This window comes from Rana temporaria, chromosome 5 (genome assembly GCF_905171775.1).
Source record: "Rana temporaria chromosome 5, aRanTem1.1, whole genome shotgun sequence".
NCBI classification, from domain to species: Eukaryota; Metazoa; Chordata; class Amphibia; order Anura; family Ranidae; genus Rana; species Rana temporaria.
In genome coordinates this window covers 366,443,138-366,462,537 of record NC_053493.1, presented here as the reverse complement: position 1 = coordinate 366,462,537, position 19,400 = coordinate 366,443,138, and the positions used below count along the sequence as shown (strand labels likewise).

Sequence of the window (19,400 nt, the reverse complement as noted above, 5' to 3'; positions counted from 1 at the left end):
GGGCATTGCCTGGAATCCATGTATATAGTTTCGGTAGACCCCTTTAGTCTATTGCTAACATATAACTTAAGATTGTTTCTGCAACCACATCTCTTTCCTGCCCAGACTGTATCTGTGTCCTGGTATTTTTTATTTTATTGGTTGTTTTTTATGACCCATTTGTTTTTCCATTTACATTCATGTTATTTTTTTTTTTTTTGTATTCATGCCATCCTTGGGTACACTTCCAACCAACTTCTGCTCAGTATGACTCCCATGGGGCATCATTAAGGAGTTAATCTCATCTGATTAATTGATCGTGTGTACCGTTTACTGATGCCAATGCATCTTTTTCTGCTACGTTGGATGCACACTGATGTTTTGTCTCTGTGCATGCATTTGTATGATAATTTTATTTTCTAAAATAAAGATCATATTATTATTATTAATATTATTATACAGAATTTATATAGCGCCAACAGTTTGTGCAGTGCTTCATAAAATTAAGGAGACATTACAGTTACAATACATCTTGGTACAAGAGGAATCAGAGGGCCCTGCTCATTAGAGCGTACAATCTAACAGATTAAAAATAATAATAATAATAATAATCAGGGTGATGAGTAAATATATTATTAAGTTGTGGTCGTTTTTGAGAAGATTGAATACCGGTAGTTAAAAAAAATTTGCTAATTCTAGGGCCTGTTATACTGTATATATCCAGGTCAAAATAGGGAGAGACTGTATTGTATGCTCTCAAATAATCAGGTGGATTGGCTGTCCCAAATCTCCTGAAGTATTATAGGGCAGTCTAATTGACTCAACTAACACAAATGTATTCTACTACATACAAACCAGACTAGATAACTATTGAATCACAAGCAGGTGCCACTTAGACCACAGACCTCCTTATGTGGTTGCCGTCAAAGCAGCGTTAAACAAATCTAATTCCCCTCCCTTTCCCACTCATTGCATTTATGGACTTCCCATTAGAGGGTGGCTACAAATTCCAATCGTGTGTAGCCCCATCTGAGTTTTTTCATCGGAAATTCCGATGAATTCCATCAGAGTTTAGATATAGAACATGTTCAATTTTTCTTCTATAGAATTCCGTCGGAATTCCAATGTGATTTGGCCAGGCAAAAGCCTGATCGTGTGTACGATGAATTACTCACTCCCAAAGATGTTTTAGGGACCATAGACTTATAGAGCAGTTCACATGACCGCAACTAATGTGCATGGCTCATTCCAAGCAAACAGAAGTGAAGGGGGAAACAGAGGAGGTCTGTGAGCTCATGGAGAACGTTACAAGGAAAAAGAGAAACACAATAAGAAACAATTTGATAAAAAATAGATTACAGGGCCATTAAGTAGTTCATGTGTATGGATACTTTGTGCAGAATAAGGACATAGTTTAGTGTCACTTTAAGATTAAACTAGATTTACAGTATATACAGCCTAGAGTAACTTATATAAATTATTAATTTAAAAATCAAATACAAATTTTCTAAATCACAGACATCACAGACACAGTTCAAAGATAATTAGCAAAATGTTTTTTTTAGGCAAGATGAAGTATTTTCTTAAATTTTTTAACACTTTGACCTTTTCTGCAGGTGATGAATCTGGCAGGGGGCTGGGGGAAAATTCTTCATGATCGCCTATCCTCTGCTGTCCTTGTTGAAATACAGAAATATGTCCGGATGAGGATAGAGAAGAAATGGCTTCCTATGTTCCTGTCAACAGAAGAATACAGGGAACGCCGGAAGATGCAAGTAAGAAGCACACTTTAATTAGGGTTGTCCCGATACCACTTTTTTAGGGCCGAGTACAAGTACCGATACTTTTTTTCAAGTAGTCGCCGATACCGAATACCGATACTTTTTTTAAATGTGTCCCCATATGCAGCCATGTCCCCCACATATGCAGCCATGTCCCCCACATATGCAGCCATGTCCCTCTGGCCATGTCCCTCACATATGCAGCAATGTCCCTCTAGCCATGTCCCTCACATATGCAGCAATGTCCCTCTAGCCATGTCCCTCACATATGCAGCCATGTCCCTCTGGCCATGTCCCTCACATATGCAGCAATGTCCCTCTAGCCATGTCCCTCACATATGCAGCCATGTCCCTCACATATGCAGCAATGTCCCTCTAGCCATGTCCCTCACATATGCAGCCATGTCCCTCACATATGCAGCAATGTCCCTCACATATGCAGCAATGTCCCTCTAGCCATGTCCCTCACATATGCAGCGATGTCCCTCTAGCCATGTCCCTCGATGCGGCGGCACGATGCGGCGGGGGGGGGAAGGGGGGGGAAGTATTCTATTTAGGTATCGGGGGTATTTGCGCGAGTACGAGTACTCCCGCAAATACTCGGTATCGGTCCCGATACCGATACTGGTATCGGTATCTGGACAACCCTAGTACTAACGATCAGATTATCGTACGATCGCTTCAAAAGTGGTCTTTTTGTACGATATTCTGATCGTGTGTCAAGTACAAAATCGCTGGGGTGTGAATGGGGCCTAAATCTTAAGCCTAGTACACACAATGAGATTATCAGGCGAATGATCAGCGTTTTTTTTTTTCCTTTTGCATGCTAGTCTCCATATTGAAAATGAGTAGGTTACTAAAGTACAAAAATTCTATTGATGCTATTAAGATGGCCCTGGTACTAGGCTTAAGATTTAGGCCCCATTCACACCCCAGCGATTTTGTGCTTGACACACGATCAGAATATCGTACAGAAATACCACTTTCTAATCGATTGTACGATAATCTGATCGTTAGTACACAGCTTTTGTTGGAAATTTTCAGAAATACAAGAAAAATGTCCTTTCTGAAAATTTCAACAAAAGCTGTGTACTAACTAGGGTTGTCCCGATACCACTTTTTTAGGGCCGAGTACAAGTACCGATACTTTTTTTCAAGTAGTCGCCGATACCGAATACCGATACTTTTTTTAAATGTGTCCCCATATGCAGCCATGTCCCCCACATATGCAGCCATGTCCCCCACATATGCAGCCATGTCCCTCTGGCCATGTCCCTCACATATGCAGCAATGTCCCTCTAGCCATGTCCCTCACATATGCAGCCATGTCCCTCTGGCCATGTCCCTCACATATGCAGCAATGTCCCTCTAGCCATGTCCCTCACATATGCAGCCATGTCCCTCACATATGCAGCAATGTCCCTCTAGCCATGTCCCTCACATATGCAGCCATGTCCCTCACATATGCAGCAATGTCCCTCACATATGCAGCAATGTCCCTCTAGCCATGTCCCTCACATATGCAGCGATGTCCCTCTAGCCATGTCCCTCGATGCGGCGGCACGATGCGGCGGGGGGGGAAGGGGGGGGAAGTATTCTATTTAGGTATCGGGGGTATTTGCGCGAGTACGAGTACTCCCGCAAATACTCGGTATCGGTCCCGATACCGATACTGGTATCGGTATCTGGACAACCCTAGTACTAACGATCAGATTATCGTACGATCGCTTCAAAAGTGGTCTTTTTGTACGATATTCTGATCGTGTGTCAAGTACAAAATCGCTGGGGTGTGAATGGGGCCTAAATCTTAAGCCTAGTACACACAATGAGATTATCAGGCGAATGATCAGCGTTTTTTTTTTCCTTTTGCATGCTAGTCTCCATATTGAAAATGAGTAGGTTACTAAAGTACAAAAATTCTATTGATGCTATTAAGATGGCCCTGGTACTAGGCTTAAGATTTAGGCCCCATTCACACCCCAGCGATTTTGTGCTTGACACACGATCAGAATATCGTACAGAAATACCACTTTCTAATCGATTGTACGATAATCTGATCGTTAGTACACAGCTTTTGTTGGAAATTTTCAGAAATACAAGAAAAATGTCCTTTCTGAAAATTTCAACAAAAGCTGTGTACTGTCTTTAATGTAATATATTTTCACAGTAGGCTATGCAGGGTGGTAGGACAGCAAGGGAAGCTTATTGGTAAAAAGGCAGGAGGTCACAGCATGGGGCATAGTCACTGTTATAAATAGTGTCTGTAAAAACAAAATATATACAAACATTATGTGGTGCTGCACATGATAACCACTCCCACAGTGTAGATTGAATAAACTCACCAAAAATCAATGCCTCACATCATAGATGATCGACATATAACACTCTAATGATGAAAATTGGCTTCCAGCTTTCCCAGGATCCTCCCGCTTCAGGCAGTCATATTTTCTTATAGGCTCTTCATCCAGTAATCGCTCATAAAAAAAAAAGAGGCTCACAATAGTTCAGTACCGTAACCACGAGGTGGCCCTTTGAGGAAGTCCGTATGAACAAAAACGAATCAGTGCGTTACCACACGTAGGGCTGGAAGTGATGCAAGCACGCTAGCCTGGAAATGACATGGTGTTATTTAGTGGATCTATGAGGGGGTGAGGCGCCATGTACCCGGCTGACACATGGGAAGCGGGCACACTGACAGTTGATTTTCTGTTTAAAGGGGTGGTTCCCCCTAAAACACATTTCTAACAATAGATTCGTAAGACCCGTTACACTGCGGGTAGGCTGGCTTTTTTTTTTTTTTTTTTTTTAAGTACATACCTCGATCTCGGCGTTTCGTCCCTTGTCAGTGGGCGTTCCTAGTTGATTGACGTTCCTCGGACGGGCGAATACGTGACGTCACGACTTTCCGAAAGAAGCCGAACGTCGCTGCGCAGGCGCCGTATAGAGCCGACTCTATACGGCGCCTGCGCAATGACGTTCGGCTTCTGTCGGAAAGTCGTGACGCGCAGTATGCGCCCGTCAAAGAAACGTCAATCAACTAGGAACGCCCACCGCCAAGGGACGAAACGGCGAGATCTCGGTATGTACGAAAAAACAAAAACAAAAGCCAGCCTACCCGCAGTGTAACGGGTCTTACGAATCTATTGTTAGAAATTTGTTTTAGGGGGAACCACCGCTTTAAAGACAGTGTTTTATAGAACCTTTTTGAGTTCTCCTGAGACCCGAGGTAGGAGGCTACATCCTCAGAAACATGTTGCCTTAGCGACCATTAGCTTCACTCTTCAGCTGTTCCTGCTCATGCATGAGGTGCCTGTGGAGTCCATTTGGGTTCTCTTATATCCAGAGGATTTCTGCTGTGAGTGGGCGGCTCACGTGCAGCTTGTCGGTGGCTGTACGTCATCCCATTGGGACTACTCATCTCTGCTCGCTCCGAATCCTGCCCGGAGCCCTGTGTGCCAGAGCTACATCACAGCACAACCATAGACGCTTCTGTTTTAAGAACAGCATGTGAGTGTTTAGTGTTTCCTTGTTATTTTGTATCTCTATTTATTAAATGGTGTTGCACTAGGGGCTTTTAACCCCAAAAGACCATATCCATTTTTGGTGGAACTTTGACTATCTCAGTTTTTTTCTTTTATTTTAAAGACTTTTATATTAAAGACATCTCGGACTGCTATTTTTGTTTTATGTAGTTGTGGTTATGGCCCTGCACTATTGTGAGCCTTTTTTTATGGGCTATTATTGGATGGAGAGTCTATAGGAGATATGACTGCCTGAAGCAGAAGTGACAATTTTGATGATTATATGCCGATCATTTATAATCAAAGCTTATTCTTTGTAATAGAACTTGGTAGTTTTGGAGCACCTTGGAATTAAATGCTGCTCTTTTGAACTAAGAGGTGCCAGTAGAGTTGGTTTGAAATGCTCCAGAGCTGGTCCTACATCAGTTAGGAGAAGTCCCAGAAGACACTAATAGGCTTATATCTCCCTGGTGGTTTGAGAATATCTTTAAATCCCTCTGCAAAATTTAGAGGTCACAGCACAGCAAAGATACATTTGGACTGACCTGCTCAAACTGTTTACCCTGTGTTCTCTACAGCAATAAGGGGCGTGACGATGGATGGGTGTTTCTTTTTTAAGAGTTGTCAATCTCTGTCTTCCCTACTATGGGACCCAGAAATACCATGTTGTCCATTGTTGTATTAGTGTGATAGATTCTGTGGTAGCTAAAATATTGCAATTTTTTGTAACAACTGTATATGTAATGTTGAATATTTAAACAGTGTATTTGATTTGTCTCCAGTCACAGATGAAGGATGTGGCAGAGGATGTCATATCCCAAACAAACAAGAAGAAACTGGGAGTATGGAAGGTAAATTATTTGAATTGACATTATACAGTATTATTTCATAAAGCAATTATTTGGGAATTTTCTATATTGGAGTTACCTCCAGTGTAATAGAAAATTTGCATGATAAGAGCACTACAAAGCTTGGGCAAAAATCTCAAACATTCTCCTTTATCAGGGCTTGTGTGCTGGTAGTAAGTTCAAATTTATACTGGACAACGGCTGTAAAGTCTAATAGAGCCCCAAATAATCCAGGTCGTTTTCAGAGGCCAAGCCAAGACTGCTGTGAAATACAGACATTGCCATGACTAGGCAATATTGTCAAACAATAATTTCAGTGGGAGGGATTCAGTATGTAGGAAATTCGTTTTCTCCAATTTTGTTTTTGCCCGTCAATAAAACAGAATTTTTTTGGTACTATACAAACATTACGGCTGGGTTCACACCTATGCAAATTGGATGAGGGTTTTTCCTGCATCCAATTCGCATGACAGGAAAATGCGACCGGCTCTCTACGGAGCCAGTTCACATATCTCCACGGCGGCTGCGGAGCGTCTTTGGCTCAGTTTCAGGGCCGAACTCAGACAAAGATTCTGCTCTGATTTGTCCCTGAAATGGAGAACAAGGATGCACAGTGTTCCTGTGCGATCTGCGGCCGTCTTAGGTGTGAACTGAGCCTTACTTTTTTGGGGAATCTGTCTATTCCTTGATACATTCCTTGATACACGGATCCTCTTCAACCCCAAAACTTATCTTCTAGGCTTATCCTTCAAACTTTATTAAAACATGCCACAAAATTGTTATATCACACAATCATTGCAGCTAGATACCTGATAGCCCTTAAATGAGAAAAAAAAACAGAACCACCCACTCTCCCAGAACTAAGTGCTAGAATTAGAGATGCGCACCCAGATGAATATGGCGAAGAACTCTCCTTCTAAACTTTCCCCTTTGGTTCAAGATTTTGAGGACACCTTAGTACTCGACAACCTTGCTGTGGAAAAACACAGCTTTCCCTAAGTCTAGGGCCTTTAAGAATTATTCTGGTTGAGGCCCCAACCAGGCATATGAAATTTTGTCTGTTACAAATTTCTTATTGCGTTGGGACTGCATCATCTGAGCGAGTCAAGCTAGGCGCCTTACCTTAGGATTTTAGGTAGTTCTATGTGCCTTACCGTGTCTTTAAGCAAATAATGTGCTCTGAATAACACTGCTTTTATATATTTATTGTATGCTGCGATAAATCATTACGTTTGTGTGTTTTCTTACACTTTATTGCATTGTAGAAAACATCCATAAAAAGTAAGTTATGTAAAACAAAATGGAAAGTAATTGAATTAACCCATATAGTATTGTATGTATAGTCTACATTAGGGCTACTAGCCAGGCCTCAAGAGTTACTCGCCACCAGTTGCCCCACCTAATTCATACACTGCTTCACGTCTAATTGCACCCCTAAACACGCCCTCGTAGATTATCTCATGGAATGACACTGTTAAATGTTTTATGCAGAATCAAGTTACACAATTAAATATTACCAAAAACAACTTTAACAAAATGGGACAGGGCACTGGGGACAGACCAGAGGGACAGGGCACTGGGGGCAGACCAGAGGGACAGGGCACTAGAACTGGATCTCTTCCCCATTCTCTTGCTGTCTCCTCTGCAACTCCCATCCATCCTCTCTCTCCCTCTCATATTAATCTCATCATCAGGAGCCTGTGTGTGCGGCTCCATGCTTGCATGTTCCCACTTCCCCCTTTTATTCAGGCTGGCAGTGAGGAGAGGAGCTGCAGCACAGCAGGAGGGAATACAATCCAGCGCCGAGATCCACACAATTGCACAGCCGTTGACACCATAGCACAGCGCACATTGACAGCGCACAGCACACATTGAGACCAGTCTGCTCACAGTGCTTAGGCTGAACTGCTGGACACCTACATAGAGCACAAGGAGAAGAAAACTGCACAAACTGGAAGGCTGCCACTCTCATGTCAGAGCAACTTTCAGTGAGCGCTGCACTGCCTACCTGGGACACCCGGAGTGGTAATTTTCACAATTCTCCACCTGACTCATTACTTCCTGCTCCCTGCTTTCTGCTCTCCAGCTACATTGGTCGGGGGGAGGGGGGCAGGCTCAGAGAGGTCATACTGTTAGGTCCCATGGCTTAATGAGAATTGTAAGGAGAGCACCTGTGTACTGCTCTGCCTGTGCGCGGCTAACCAGACTACTTTTCCCGAGCATGCACCTTTCCTCTTCGGCCGCCAATCGCATCGGGGCTCTAAGTGTAGGCACAGATTGAAGGGACATTGGTCATGCAGCCCTGTCATCACTCGCCCCCAGCTTAAATCCACTCGCCAAATGCTAGCAGGCGAGTGGAAATTTTGAGGGCTGGTCTACATAGTACTGCCTGTATAGTGAATGAATGGTGGATATAGTGTCAGATGAAAGAAGGATCGTGTGAGTATCTAATCTTTTTTTCTTATAAAGTGGTAATCAATGGTATGATCTTCTGATGTGATGAGATGTGACCTAGAATGATTTGGAGACTGCATTAAAACAAATTATAAGGAAAAATAAGCATGCTAGAAAAACAAAAGTTATTTTAGCCGCACGTGTGACAAGGGCCAAAAAGTTGCAGTGTTTTTGACATTGCGGCAACTATAATGCCGCGTACACACCATCACTTTATGTGATGAAAAAAAATGACGTTTTTAAAAACGTCACTTTAATTGACTGTGTGTGGGGGAAAACGTCGTTTTATGTCTTGTAAAAAACGACCAAAAAAAATTGAAGCATGCTTCAATTTTATGTGTCGTTTTTCAAAAGTGCACTTTTTACTTCACAGAAATTGACCGTGTGTAGCAAAAAACGTCGTTTTCTAAGACGTTTTTTCATCCACGCATGCCCAGAAGCTACTTATGAAGCAAGCTTCAATGGTAAAACGTGGTGGAACGTAACCTCACTTTGCAAGATCATTGTGAGAAAACGATGGTGTGTAGGCAACTTTGTCTTTGAAAATTGAAGTTTCAAAAACGTCATTTTTTACTTCACAGAAAGTGTCGTTTTTTTTCATCACATAAAGTGATGGTGTGTACGGGGCATAACTATTTGATCCCTTATGTCTCCATCACTTTATGGCCTCTTTAAAAATAAAAGCTGTTACTGGTTGAAAATGTTTGCTGTTGATCATTGACAGTAACAAGAAATTGTAGCATGACATTATGTATTAAAAGCAGTGTTTTCTAAAGTCCTATTGAAGTATTTACCCTCACAGTAGGGGGATAGTGAAGGGTTTCAGAATTACTGGTCGGTATTGCCGATTTAAGCCTCGTACACACGCTTGGTTTTCTCGGGAAGAACCAGCAAGAAAACTGCTGGCAGAGCTTTCTTGCCGAGTAAACCGAGCGTGTGTACGAGGCTTTGAGGTTTCTCGTCTGGAAATCTGCCCAGAATCTCAACGACAAAAATAGAGATCCTATTCTCTATTTTCTCATCAAGATTCTTGTCGGCCTGTTTCCCGACGAGAAACCCGAGTGTTTGTATACTTACCTGTCGTTGTGGAAACCCGCGCATGCTCGAAATGACTTTGACGCATGCGCGGTAGCTTCCTCGGCATAGGTATGGTGCAGCAAGATGGCGGCACCGCGTTCTTGTCTTTCAAGAGAACTGCGGTTCTTTTGAAAGGAGAGTCTGTACACTCGGGCGGCAAGAGATTCTTGCCAAGAATCTCGTCAGGAAAAAAAAGGGATTTTTAATACAGCTTACCTGTAAAATCCTTTTCTTGGAGTACATCACGGGACACAGAGCGGCATATTCATTACTAGTGGGTTATATGGAGTACCTTCAGGTGATGGACACTGGCAATCTCAAACAGGAAGTGCCCCTCCCTATATAACCCCCTCCCATAGGAGGAGTACCTCAGTTTTGTAGCAAGCAGTATGCCTCCCAAAATGGTCCCCATAAGAGGGGTGGGAGCTCTGTGTCCCGTGATGTACTCCAAGAAAAGGATTTTACAGGTAAGCTGTATTAAAAATCCCTTTTTCTTTCTCGTACATCACGGGACACAGAGCGGCATATTCATTACTAGTGGGATGTCCCAAAGCAATGCTTACAATGAGGGGAGGGAGACATCTTCCCAAGACAAAAGGATTTAATTTAGAGAAATACTCAAATCATAATAAATCCAACTTCGTTGAGAAAAATAAATTTAAATTTTAAATTTTACTCAAAAGGGAGCCCCCGGAATCCGAGGGTCTCAAACTGCAGCCTGCAGCACTGCCTGCCCAAAGGCTGTATTAGTATTCCTTCTTACGTCCAACTGGTAGAATTTTGTAAACGTGTGGACAGAAGACCAGGTTGCCGCCTTGCAAACTTGAGCCATAGAGATCTGGTGATGTGCTGCCCAGGAGGCGCCCATGGCCCTAGTAGAATGAGCCTTTAATGATACTGGAGGAGGCAACCCTTTCAAGCCGTAGGCCTGAGTGATTAACTGTTTAATCCACCTCGAGATGGTGGATTTTGCAGTTGCCTGCCCCTTCTTGGGCCCATCCGGTAAAATGAACAACACATCTGTTTTCCGGATCTTCTCTGTAGCTTTAAGATAGGCCTTCATGGCCCTGACAATATCCAAGGTATGCAGCAACCCTTCCTTTCTGGAAGTAGGTTTAGGAAAGAAGGATGGTAATACCAAATCCTGGTTTAGATGAAAACTGGATATAACCTTTGGTAGGAAGGAAGGATGAGGGCGGAGAACGACCTTTTCCTTATGTAAAATAAGATATGGTTCCTTACAGGATAAGGCTGCCAGTTCCGATACTCTTCTGGCGGAAACTATGGCGACCAAAAATACTAACTTCCTTGTCAGTAAAACCAAAGGAATTTCAGCCAACGGCTCAAAAGGTTGTTTCTGTAAACTTGACAGAACAAGATTTAAATCCCACGGACAAAGCGGGGATTTAACTGGAGGATTAATACGCAAGACCCCTTGAATGAAGGTCTTAACCAGCGAGTGGGTGGCCAGCGGCCGCTGAAACCATACTGACAAAGCTGAAATCTGTCCTTTGATTGTGCTTAATGCCAGTCCTCTACCCACTCCTAGCTGGAGAAAACGTAATACTCTATCGATGGTAAACTTACGAGAAAGCCATAACTTGGACTCACACCAGCCTACATAGGCCTTCCAGACCCTGTAATAAATCACCCTAGAGACCGGTTTCCTGGCTCTGATTAGGGTAGAGATTACTTTCTGAGACAGACCTCTACCCCTGAGAATCAGGGATTCAGCTTCCAGGCCGTCAAATTTAGATGCCGTAAGGCAGGGTGGAGGATCGGACCTTGCGATAGCAGTACTGGCCGTAGAGGAAGAGTCCAAGGGTCTCCCACTACCATCCTTCGGATTAGTGAATACCATGCCCTTCTGGGCCATGCTGGAGCTACCAGGAAGACTGGTATGTGCTCCACCCTGATCCTGCGCAGCAGGCGGGGTAGTAACTGGAGCGGGGGAAATGCATAAAGAAGTTTGAACTGATGCCAAGGGCAAACTAACGCATCGGTTCCGCAGGCCCTGGGATCCCTTGTGCGGGACATGAACCTGTCTAGCTTCTTGTTCAGTCTTGATGCCATGATATCCACGTCCGGCACTCCCCATTTCTGGCAGAGTGTCTGAAAGACCTGTGGATGCAGAGACCACTCCCCCGGCAACAGAGTCTGGCGACTTAAGAAGTCCGCCTGTAGGTTGTCGACTCCGGGAATGAATATAGCCGATATGCAGGGCACATGGGCTTCTGCCCACAAGAAAATCAAGCTCCCTTCTTTCTGAGCGGCTTGACTCTTGGTTCCCCCTTGGTGATTTATATATATGCCACCGCCGTGGCATTGTCCGATTGTATTTTCACCGGGAACCCTTGTAGTTTGGACGTCCAAGCCCTGAGGGCTAGTCGAGCAGCTCTGAGCTCCAAGATATTGATGGGCAACTGCTTCTCTGCCGCTGCCCAAGAGCCCTGGCGAGTGCAACCATCCAAAATTGCTCCCCAGCCCATCCGGCTGGCGTCTGTGGTTACTATCTTCCAGGTCACAGGACTGAAAGTCTTTCCCTTCAGGAGATTCTGAGGGTTTAACCACCAAGCTAGACTTTGCCGCACTCTTGGTGAGAGTGGCCAAGGAATTTCTAAGGCCTGAGGCCTCTTGCTCCAGGCTGACAGGATGGCTGCCTGCAGGATGCGAGTGTGGCTCTGAGCGTACGGAACCGCCTCGAATGTGGCCACCATCTTGCCTAGTAGCCGCATACATAGGCGAACGGTTGGCCTTCTCTTGCTTAGAACCATTTGTATTAGCTCTTTGATGGCCTTTAATAGGGGTAGGAACACCTTTTGTTGTTCTGTATCCAATCTCATGCCGAGATAATCCAGCTGCCTTGTGGGCAGGAATGCTGACTTGTCTCGATTTAGGACCCAGCCGAACCTCTCGAGGTACTGAACCGTGAGGGCCACTGCTCTTTCCAGGCCAGGAGACGAATGGTCTACGACCAAGAGGTCGTCCAGGTAAGCCAGGACCGTGACCCCCTGGATCCTTAGATTGGCTAGGATTGGGGCTAGGACCTTCGTGAATACCCGGGGGGCCGTAGCCAACCCGAAGGGGAACGCCACAAATTGGAAATGACGCTGAGCCACCGAGAAGCATAGAAATACTTGATGTGGCTGAAAATTGGCACATGAAGGTAAGCATCCTTTATGTCTATGGACGCCATGAAGTCGTCCTTCTGGAGCACGGCGACAGCTGACCGAATAGTTTCCATCCGGAATGAGCGGACCTTTAGATACGCATTTACTCCCTTTAAGTCCAAAATTGACCTGACATCGCCGTTGGGCTTTGGGATGATAAACAGGTTGGAGTAGAACCCCAATCCCTGTTCCCGGACTGGTACTTCTACTATCACTTTCTGGCATAGCAGATGATTCAATGCCGCCATCAATGCGGCTCCTTTCACAGGGTCGCCTGGTACTCTTCACTCCTGGTAATGAGGAGGAGGGAATTTTAGAAATTCTAGCTTGTAGCCCGTGGTCACGGAAGACCGTACCCAGCAGTCGGGAATGGTGGCCTCCCAAACCTCTGCAAAGAGACGCAGCCTTCCCCCCACCATCGTGGGTGGGGGCGCCCCTTCATAGGGCCGACTTGGGGGCTGGCTTTGCAGGCTTGTGGTACCACTGCTTCTTGCCCCCAGTGGCTTGGCCCTGCGGCTTATTGTTAATGCCTGATCTTGCAGGAGGCCATCGATACTGTTTGGTATTAGAGGGCCCCTGCCCCGGGGAGGGCTGGCGCCTAAATGCGGGCCCTCGGGCCTTCTTCTTGACTGGCAAGAGAGTGCTTTTGCCGCTTGATATAGTCTGAATATATCTATCCAAGTCTTCTCTGAAGAGACGTCCTCCATGGAAGGGAACCCTACCAGGAGTTTTTTGCTCAGCCTCCCAATTCTTCAACCATAAGAGCCTTCTCATATGGATTAGAAATAAGGATAAACGTGACGCCTGCTGGATGGAGTCCTTGATAGCATCCACCGTAAAGCGTATAGCCCTGGGTATATCCAAAATTCCTCTGCCTGCTGAGCAGGGATAAGTTTAAGCATTTTCTTAGTCTTATCTGATAATGCTTGGGCCACTCCAATAGCAGCCACAGCGGGCTGAACTATCGCCCCTGCTGAAGTAAAGGAGGCCTTAAGTAATGTTTCCAAGCGTTTATCAACCGGATCCTTAAACACCTGCAAGTTTTCTACAGGACAAGTTAAAGATCTGTTCACACATGAGATGGCTGCGTCCACAGTAGGGACAGCCCATCTCTTTGAAAACTCTTCCTCTAAGGGTTACCTGTCTGGCTTAGCCCAGTCCTGAAAAATCAGGTCCTTTAACAAAGGATGTACCGGGAATACCAAATTGGCTTGGGGCGCTTTCAGGGAGCCCAATGAGGATACCGCGGAGGCCAGAGGCTGAGGCACAGGTATCTTAAAAGCCAACCGCACCATATCCGTTAGGGACTGAACCCACAGTCTTTCTGTGTGAGAAGCTGAAAAAGGTTCCTCTATTGTAGAATCCTCAGAACCTAAATGGTCAAGGTGATCCTGACCTCCCTCTGTCTGGTCTCCTTGATCCTCCAATTCGTCAGTCGGAGAGGATATCCTCCTCCAGAGACTCAGACCTGGGAGACGGGGATCTAACCCGCTTCTTCCCTGCCAAAGATGCCGTAATTAGAGCGGCCATCCTCCTTTCCAATCCACCCAAGGTGGAGGCTAACATCTCTTCCGTTACATAGGAAGGAGCTGGTTGAGTAGGGCCAGCCATAGCACCTAGCAACCCTGATGGCTCACCTAGGACAACAACTTCCGGGCATTCCGGAGTAGTAGGGGCCACTAGATTTTGGATATCCTCAGAGCCCGATGGAGAACCTTTTGGTTTTTTAACCGTTTTAGCGTTCTTAGCGCTACCTGCACCCTTAGGAGCCATAATATACAAATTCTGAGGCACTCCGCTAGTATACAACTGACTGTAATAGCTGGAGAAAATACACATATAATCAAATAAATGTGAAACAATAGGATAGGGTAATGTTAGAGGGACTCCAAACCTCCCATAACCTATAAAAAGGGAAAATCAATACTGAGCCCCAAGGGCTTCAACCAGAAAAAAATATTTTTTTTTTTTTTTTTTTTTTTCTGGTATTGACCCCCTAATGCTGGGCTAGGTGAGCACCCTAAGTGTTCAAAGGCGCTGCTTAGTACACAGGCTTGAATGTAAACTTTTAAGCCAGAGGCTCCTTAGTAAGGTGTACTTCCCACAACTGCCACCGGGTGTCACTGTGCCAGAAAGCTCTGTCAAACCTTCCTATGCTGTAGCCAGCATCGCTGCTCCGTGTCCCCTCACAGCCTTTACAGACTGAACAGCCCTCCAGGATTTATCCTCCCTGTGTGCAGGGGGGAGGAGCCGTCCGGCGTCAACCGCCCCCTCCCCGCGGCGTCGCCGCCAGCGCGCGCACAGATAAGTAAAAGCGCGCGCACGCGCGCGTCAAACGCCGCTAGGGGAAGCAGGAAGCCATGTGGAGAGGAGACACCAGGACCTTAGACGCTGGAGCAGCAGACACAGGTAAAAGGGAAGCTTTAAACTGTCTCCCTAATGGTATGGTTCCTTCTCTGTGGAACACCCTGCCCAAAAAAAGGCCCTCCTTGTGACAGAAGCAGCAGCAGCCTACTAGCCCAGCCAGGGGAACCATACCTGGGTGTTTTGAGCCATCCCGTTTGAAAACTTTGTGGTTCTCCTTTGCCCATGCACAGAGGCATAAATACGCTGCCCAAGAATCCCCTGTAGGAAGCCTACTGTCAAACCAAGTTCCGTAGGCCCCCTGCTTACCTTTCCACGCCGCAGGGTATTGCTCTGCAAGAGGCCCAATCTTCACCCTTCACCGTGGGTATGGTCATAGACCTTCAGGGACTGGGGTCTTAAAAGAACACCACAACCTGGACCTATACAGCACCACTGGCAACAGGTATTCTCTAGGTTAGAAACCAGACCTGGAACCCAGGGTCCAGCCCTCCAAGGAGAGGCATTATAGGCAAAACCCCATCCACGAATTGGGGCCCGGGTACCGTCCACTTTGGCTATGAAGCACCTTGGACGGATCCGGTCAGCTGGCCCTGGTCCCAAGGACTACTACAGGCACAGCCTCAACGTGCACCAACACCTAAGACACTGGCGAAAAAACTGAGGTACTCCTCCTATGGGAGGGGGTTATATAGGGAGGGGCACTTCCTGTTTGAGATTGCCAGTGTCCATCACCTGAAGGTACTCCATATAACCCACTAGTAATGAATATGCCGCTCTGTGTCCCGTGATGTACGAGAAAGAAACAACATTTTTTCCTGACGAGATTCTGGCCCGTGTGTACGAGGCTTAAGTATCAGTTACCAGCATCGGAGAAGTATAGTAAACTATTTATTTGGGCTTGCATGGGTACCAGTGGGTGTTTCTGACAAGGCAATTTCCTACATAAGTGGATGCTGGCAGTGTAGATAGATCAGTCATGTGGTCTGTATACTACATGTGAGATATTGCAAAGATTGTATTAGTGGTACACGATAGAGCAAAGTCTGATAAACAGTGTGTTCAAGGATATTTTTTTCCTTACAGCACCTAGATAATAAATGGATTTCTTCCTCCAAAGAAATTATCGCTTTCCGAAAAGCTTTACTGAACCCCATCACCACAAGCCAGTTCCAGCGTTTCATATCTCTTAAGGGAGATTTCTTTGAAAATGGACTGCTGTTTTGGCAAGAAGTGCAAAAGTATAAGGTATGTCTGTTACCTGTAAAGTGAGTAAAACACTTATATATCTTTAGACTTGACTTCATCATTTTATATCTTAAACCATGCTTATGTGTATTTTTATCTGCATAAAAATCTATGTGTAAAAGTACCTAGATGTGTTAATCAGTCACCAGTACATTAATTATTATTAATATTATTATACAGAAATTATACCAACAGTTTGCGCAGCACTTTACAATATAATAGGAGACAATACAGTTACAATTCAAAAAAATATGGGGTCATATAATCTTACAATCTAATAGTGGGGGCAAGTAGTATAAAAGGTAATAACTGTAAAGCCATGTACACACGATCGGATATCTGATGGAATCTAATCCGATGGATTTTTTCGTTGGATATCCGATTAAGCTAACTTTCATCAGTCTTGCCTACACACCATTAGTCAAAAATCCGATCGTGCCAAAACGTGGTGACATACAACACTACGACGAGATGAAAAAAAAGAAGTTCAATGCTTCCGAGCATGCGTCGACTTGATTCTGAGAATGCATGGATTTTTGTCCGATGGAGTTCCACACAGACGATTGGATTTTTCTATCGTTTTTTTATCCATAGGAAAAATGTAAAACATGTTCTATTTTTTTTCACTGATGGGAAAAAAAGACGATGGGGCCCACACACGATCGGTTTGTCCGATGAAAACAGTCCATCGGTCTGTTTTCATCGGACAAACCGATTGTGTGTACACTGCTTAAGGGATGAAGCGATGGAAGAATTAAATGTTCAGTTAGGTGGAGGTGGGATAGGCTTTCCTGCAGAGATGAGTTTTCAGGGATTGCCTAAAGGTTGCCAGAGTGCTGGACAGATTGAGATAGAGAGTTTGGGAGAGGATGGGAGAGGCTCTGGAGAAGTCCTGGAGATGAGCATGGAAGGAAGAGACAAGAGAGCTAGAGTTGATGCTGATGCTCAGTACAGATAAATGCTGAACTGTGTCTCAGTATGCCAACAGGGACATGCACACAAGCATAACTGTCCTCGGACACACCTGTTGTCAGAAAAATAAGACCATTAGATGGGTGTTGACACTGGAGGTCTATCATATTCTGAAGACCACAGGTGTCAAGATAACAGTTTTCTCCTGATCTTGCTGAAATCTTCCAGATTGGGCAACAACTATCTTATAGACAACAGTGCCTTGCAGCCTCTGCCATAACCCTGTGTACTGTATATATTGGATTCAAACTTGTAGTATGCTTTTAGATTTAGCTCACATTTAGGTTGCTTTCGTTTGACTTTCAGTCTCTAAAGAGAATACTTTAAGCTGTTTCTGAGTGGCTTTGAGTTGCTTTTGAATTTACAATAACTTCTGTTATGAGGTTTAGAAGATTAAATGCAAACAAAATCCCATAGATATATAACTTAAACCACTGCCTTCTTACTTGTGATGGGAGAGTGCACTAATAATGGGTCACAGGCTCCTAAAGTTGTTATTAAAAAATTCCCATTTTACAGCCGCAGTATTAAAAAGTTTCTTGACAATTTTAATTACTTAGCAACAAGAAATTAAATACTTGTTAACTATGATCCTGGATCAGTAGGTTTAATATTTAAAGTTCTAGAAATCTTTTTATATGTCAGTTACCTATCTTCCAAGCAAAATCATGGACCACATGTTCATTCTGAGGCTAGGTATGAAGTTCCCTAAAACATAATGTATAAGTTTCACGCAACTTCCTTAGTAGGCATAGATCACAGCGACACGTTACTATTGATATGGAGGGGAATTTCTCTGGGTTTTGTTGATTTGTGATACAAAGAAATTTTTTATTTAGAAGTGGAATCTCCTAAATTGAAAAATATCTTATGCTTTGCTTTTAGTTCGACAAAACCCAGCTCTATAAAGTTATTGTATAAAACATTTTCTTTAGAAGGTGGACAGTCTCATTCGCAGGAATTTAACAGGCACCTTCCCCGAAACGAAATATTGCATAATGGGAAAGTCCTAACAGACCAAAACAAATAAAATGTTATTGATACATTAAAATCCACTAGAACATTCATTCAACTACACTCTAATTGAATAAGAGAAGTTATGAAAGTCTTTCATGATATACAGGAAGACAAGTAGATCGATTCACTTGGCATAACGCTTCCTTAGGATCCAAATTCTCGTCTCCAATGCATTACGTGGTAGCTGACAAAAACATATAAGGGTACAACACCAAAAGCATAAACAACTATTAATCTGAAAATTACATACATACATACATATATAAATCAAATTATCAAACAAAACAAAGACACATATAAATCCCCCTGTCCCACTGTCCTCAATGTTGGGACTTTCCTATTATGCAACGTATTTTATAAAACGAACCTACATTAGTTTTGATGTCTACTCTGTCATTGTGTCCCTCACTGCCATCCAAGGCTGCTCTGCCTCTGCCGCTTCCGGTGAAAGTCCTCTGACAAATGCTATAAAAATCAGAACTAAGGGTGTGTATATTTACTTTTTACCTTCCCTTTCTATATTCATTACTAGGTTTAATAAAATAACTTTATGATCTTAAAGTATGCCTCTACATCATCAATGACTGGTCCCTGTCTTCTAGGAACTTTGTCATTCTCATTGTGATGATGCCACCATCCAAAACAAGATCACCGCTATCATCAACTGTTTTATCAATTCATCCATCCCTCCAGCACTGCAGATAGATATTCCTCCAGAGCAAGCAGAAAAGATTTTAGAACGACGTAGGGATTTGGGGCCTTATGTGTTTCGGGAGGCACAGGTCAGTTAAGAAAAAATGATTTACTAATTCTTGTTTGTTACATTATGACTTTAAAATGTAGCTAAACCCTGACAATGAATGTCTCTTATTCACTCCTATTTGGTCTGTTAGGCTCCATTCACACTAATGTGTTTTTTTATGCTTTTTGCAGCAATGCATTTATTTTTTTAACATGGATTCCTATGGA

The 19,400-nt window shown here is 44.0% G+C and overlaps 1 protein-coding gene across 1 annotated transcript in view; it reads left to right on the top strand.

Moving 5' to 3' along the window:
* Positions 1 to 19,400, top strand: part of RGS22 (regulator of G protein signaling 22) — a 169,180-nt gene that overhangs the window by 136,628 nt on the left and 13,152 nt on the right. The window contains exons 19-22 of the mRNA XM_040354637.1: positions 1,596 to 1,754; positions 6,064 to 6,132; positions 16,281 to 16,442; positions 19,034 to 19,213. Coding sequence (XP_040210571.1) covers positions 1,596 to 1,754; positions 6,064 to 6,132; positions 16,281 to 16,442; positions 19,034 to 19,213 — 570 coding nt within the window. The remainder of the gene's footprint in view (positions 1 to 1,595; positions 1,755 to 6,063; positions 6,133 to 16,280; positions 16,443 to 19,033; positions 19,214 to 19,400) is intronic.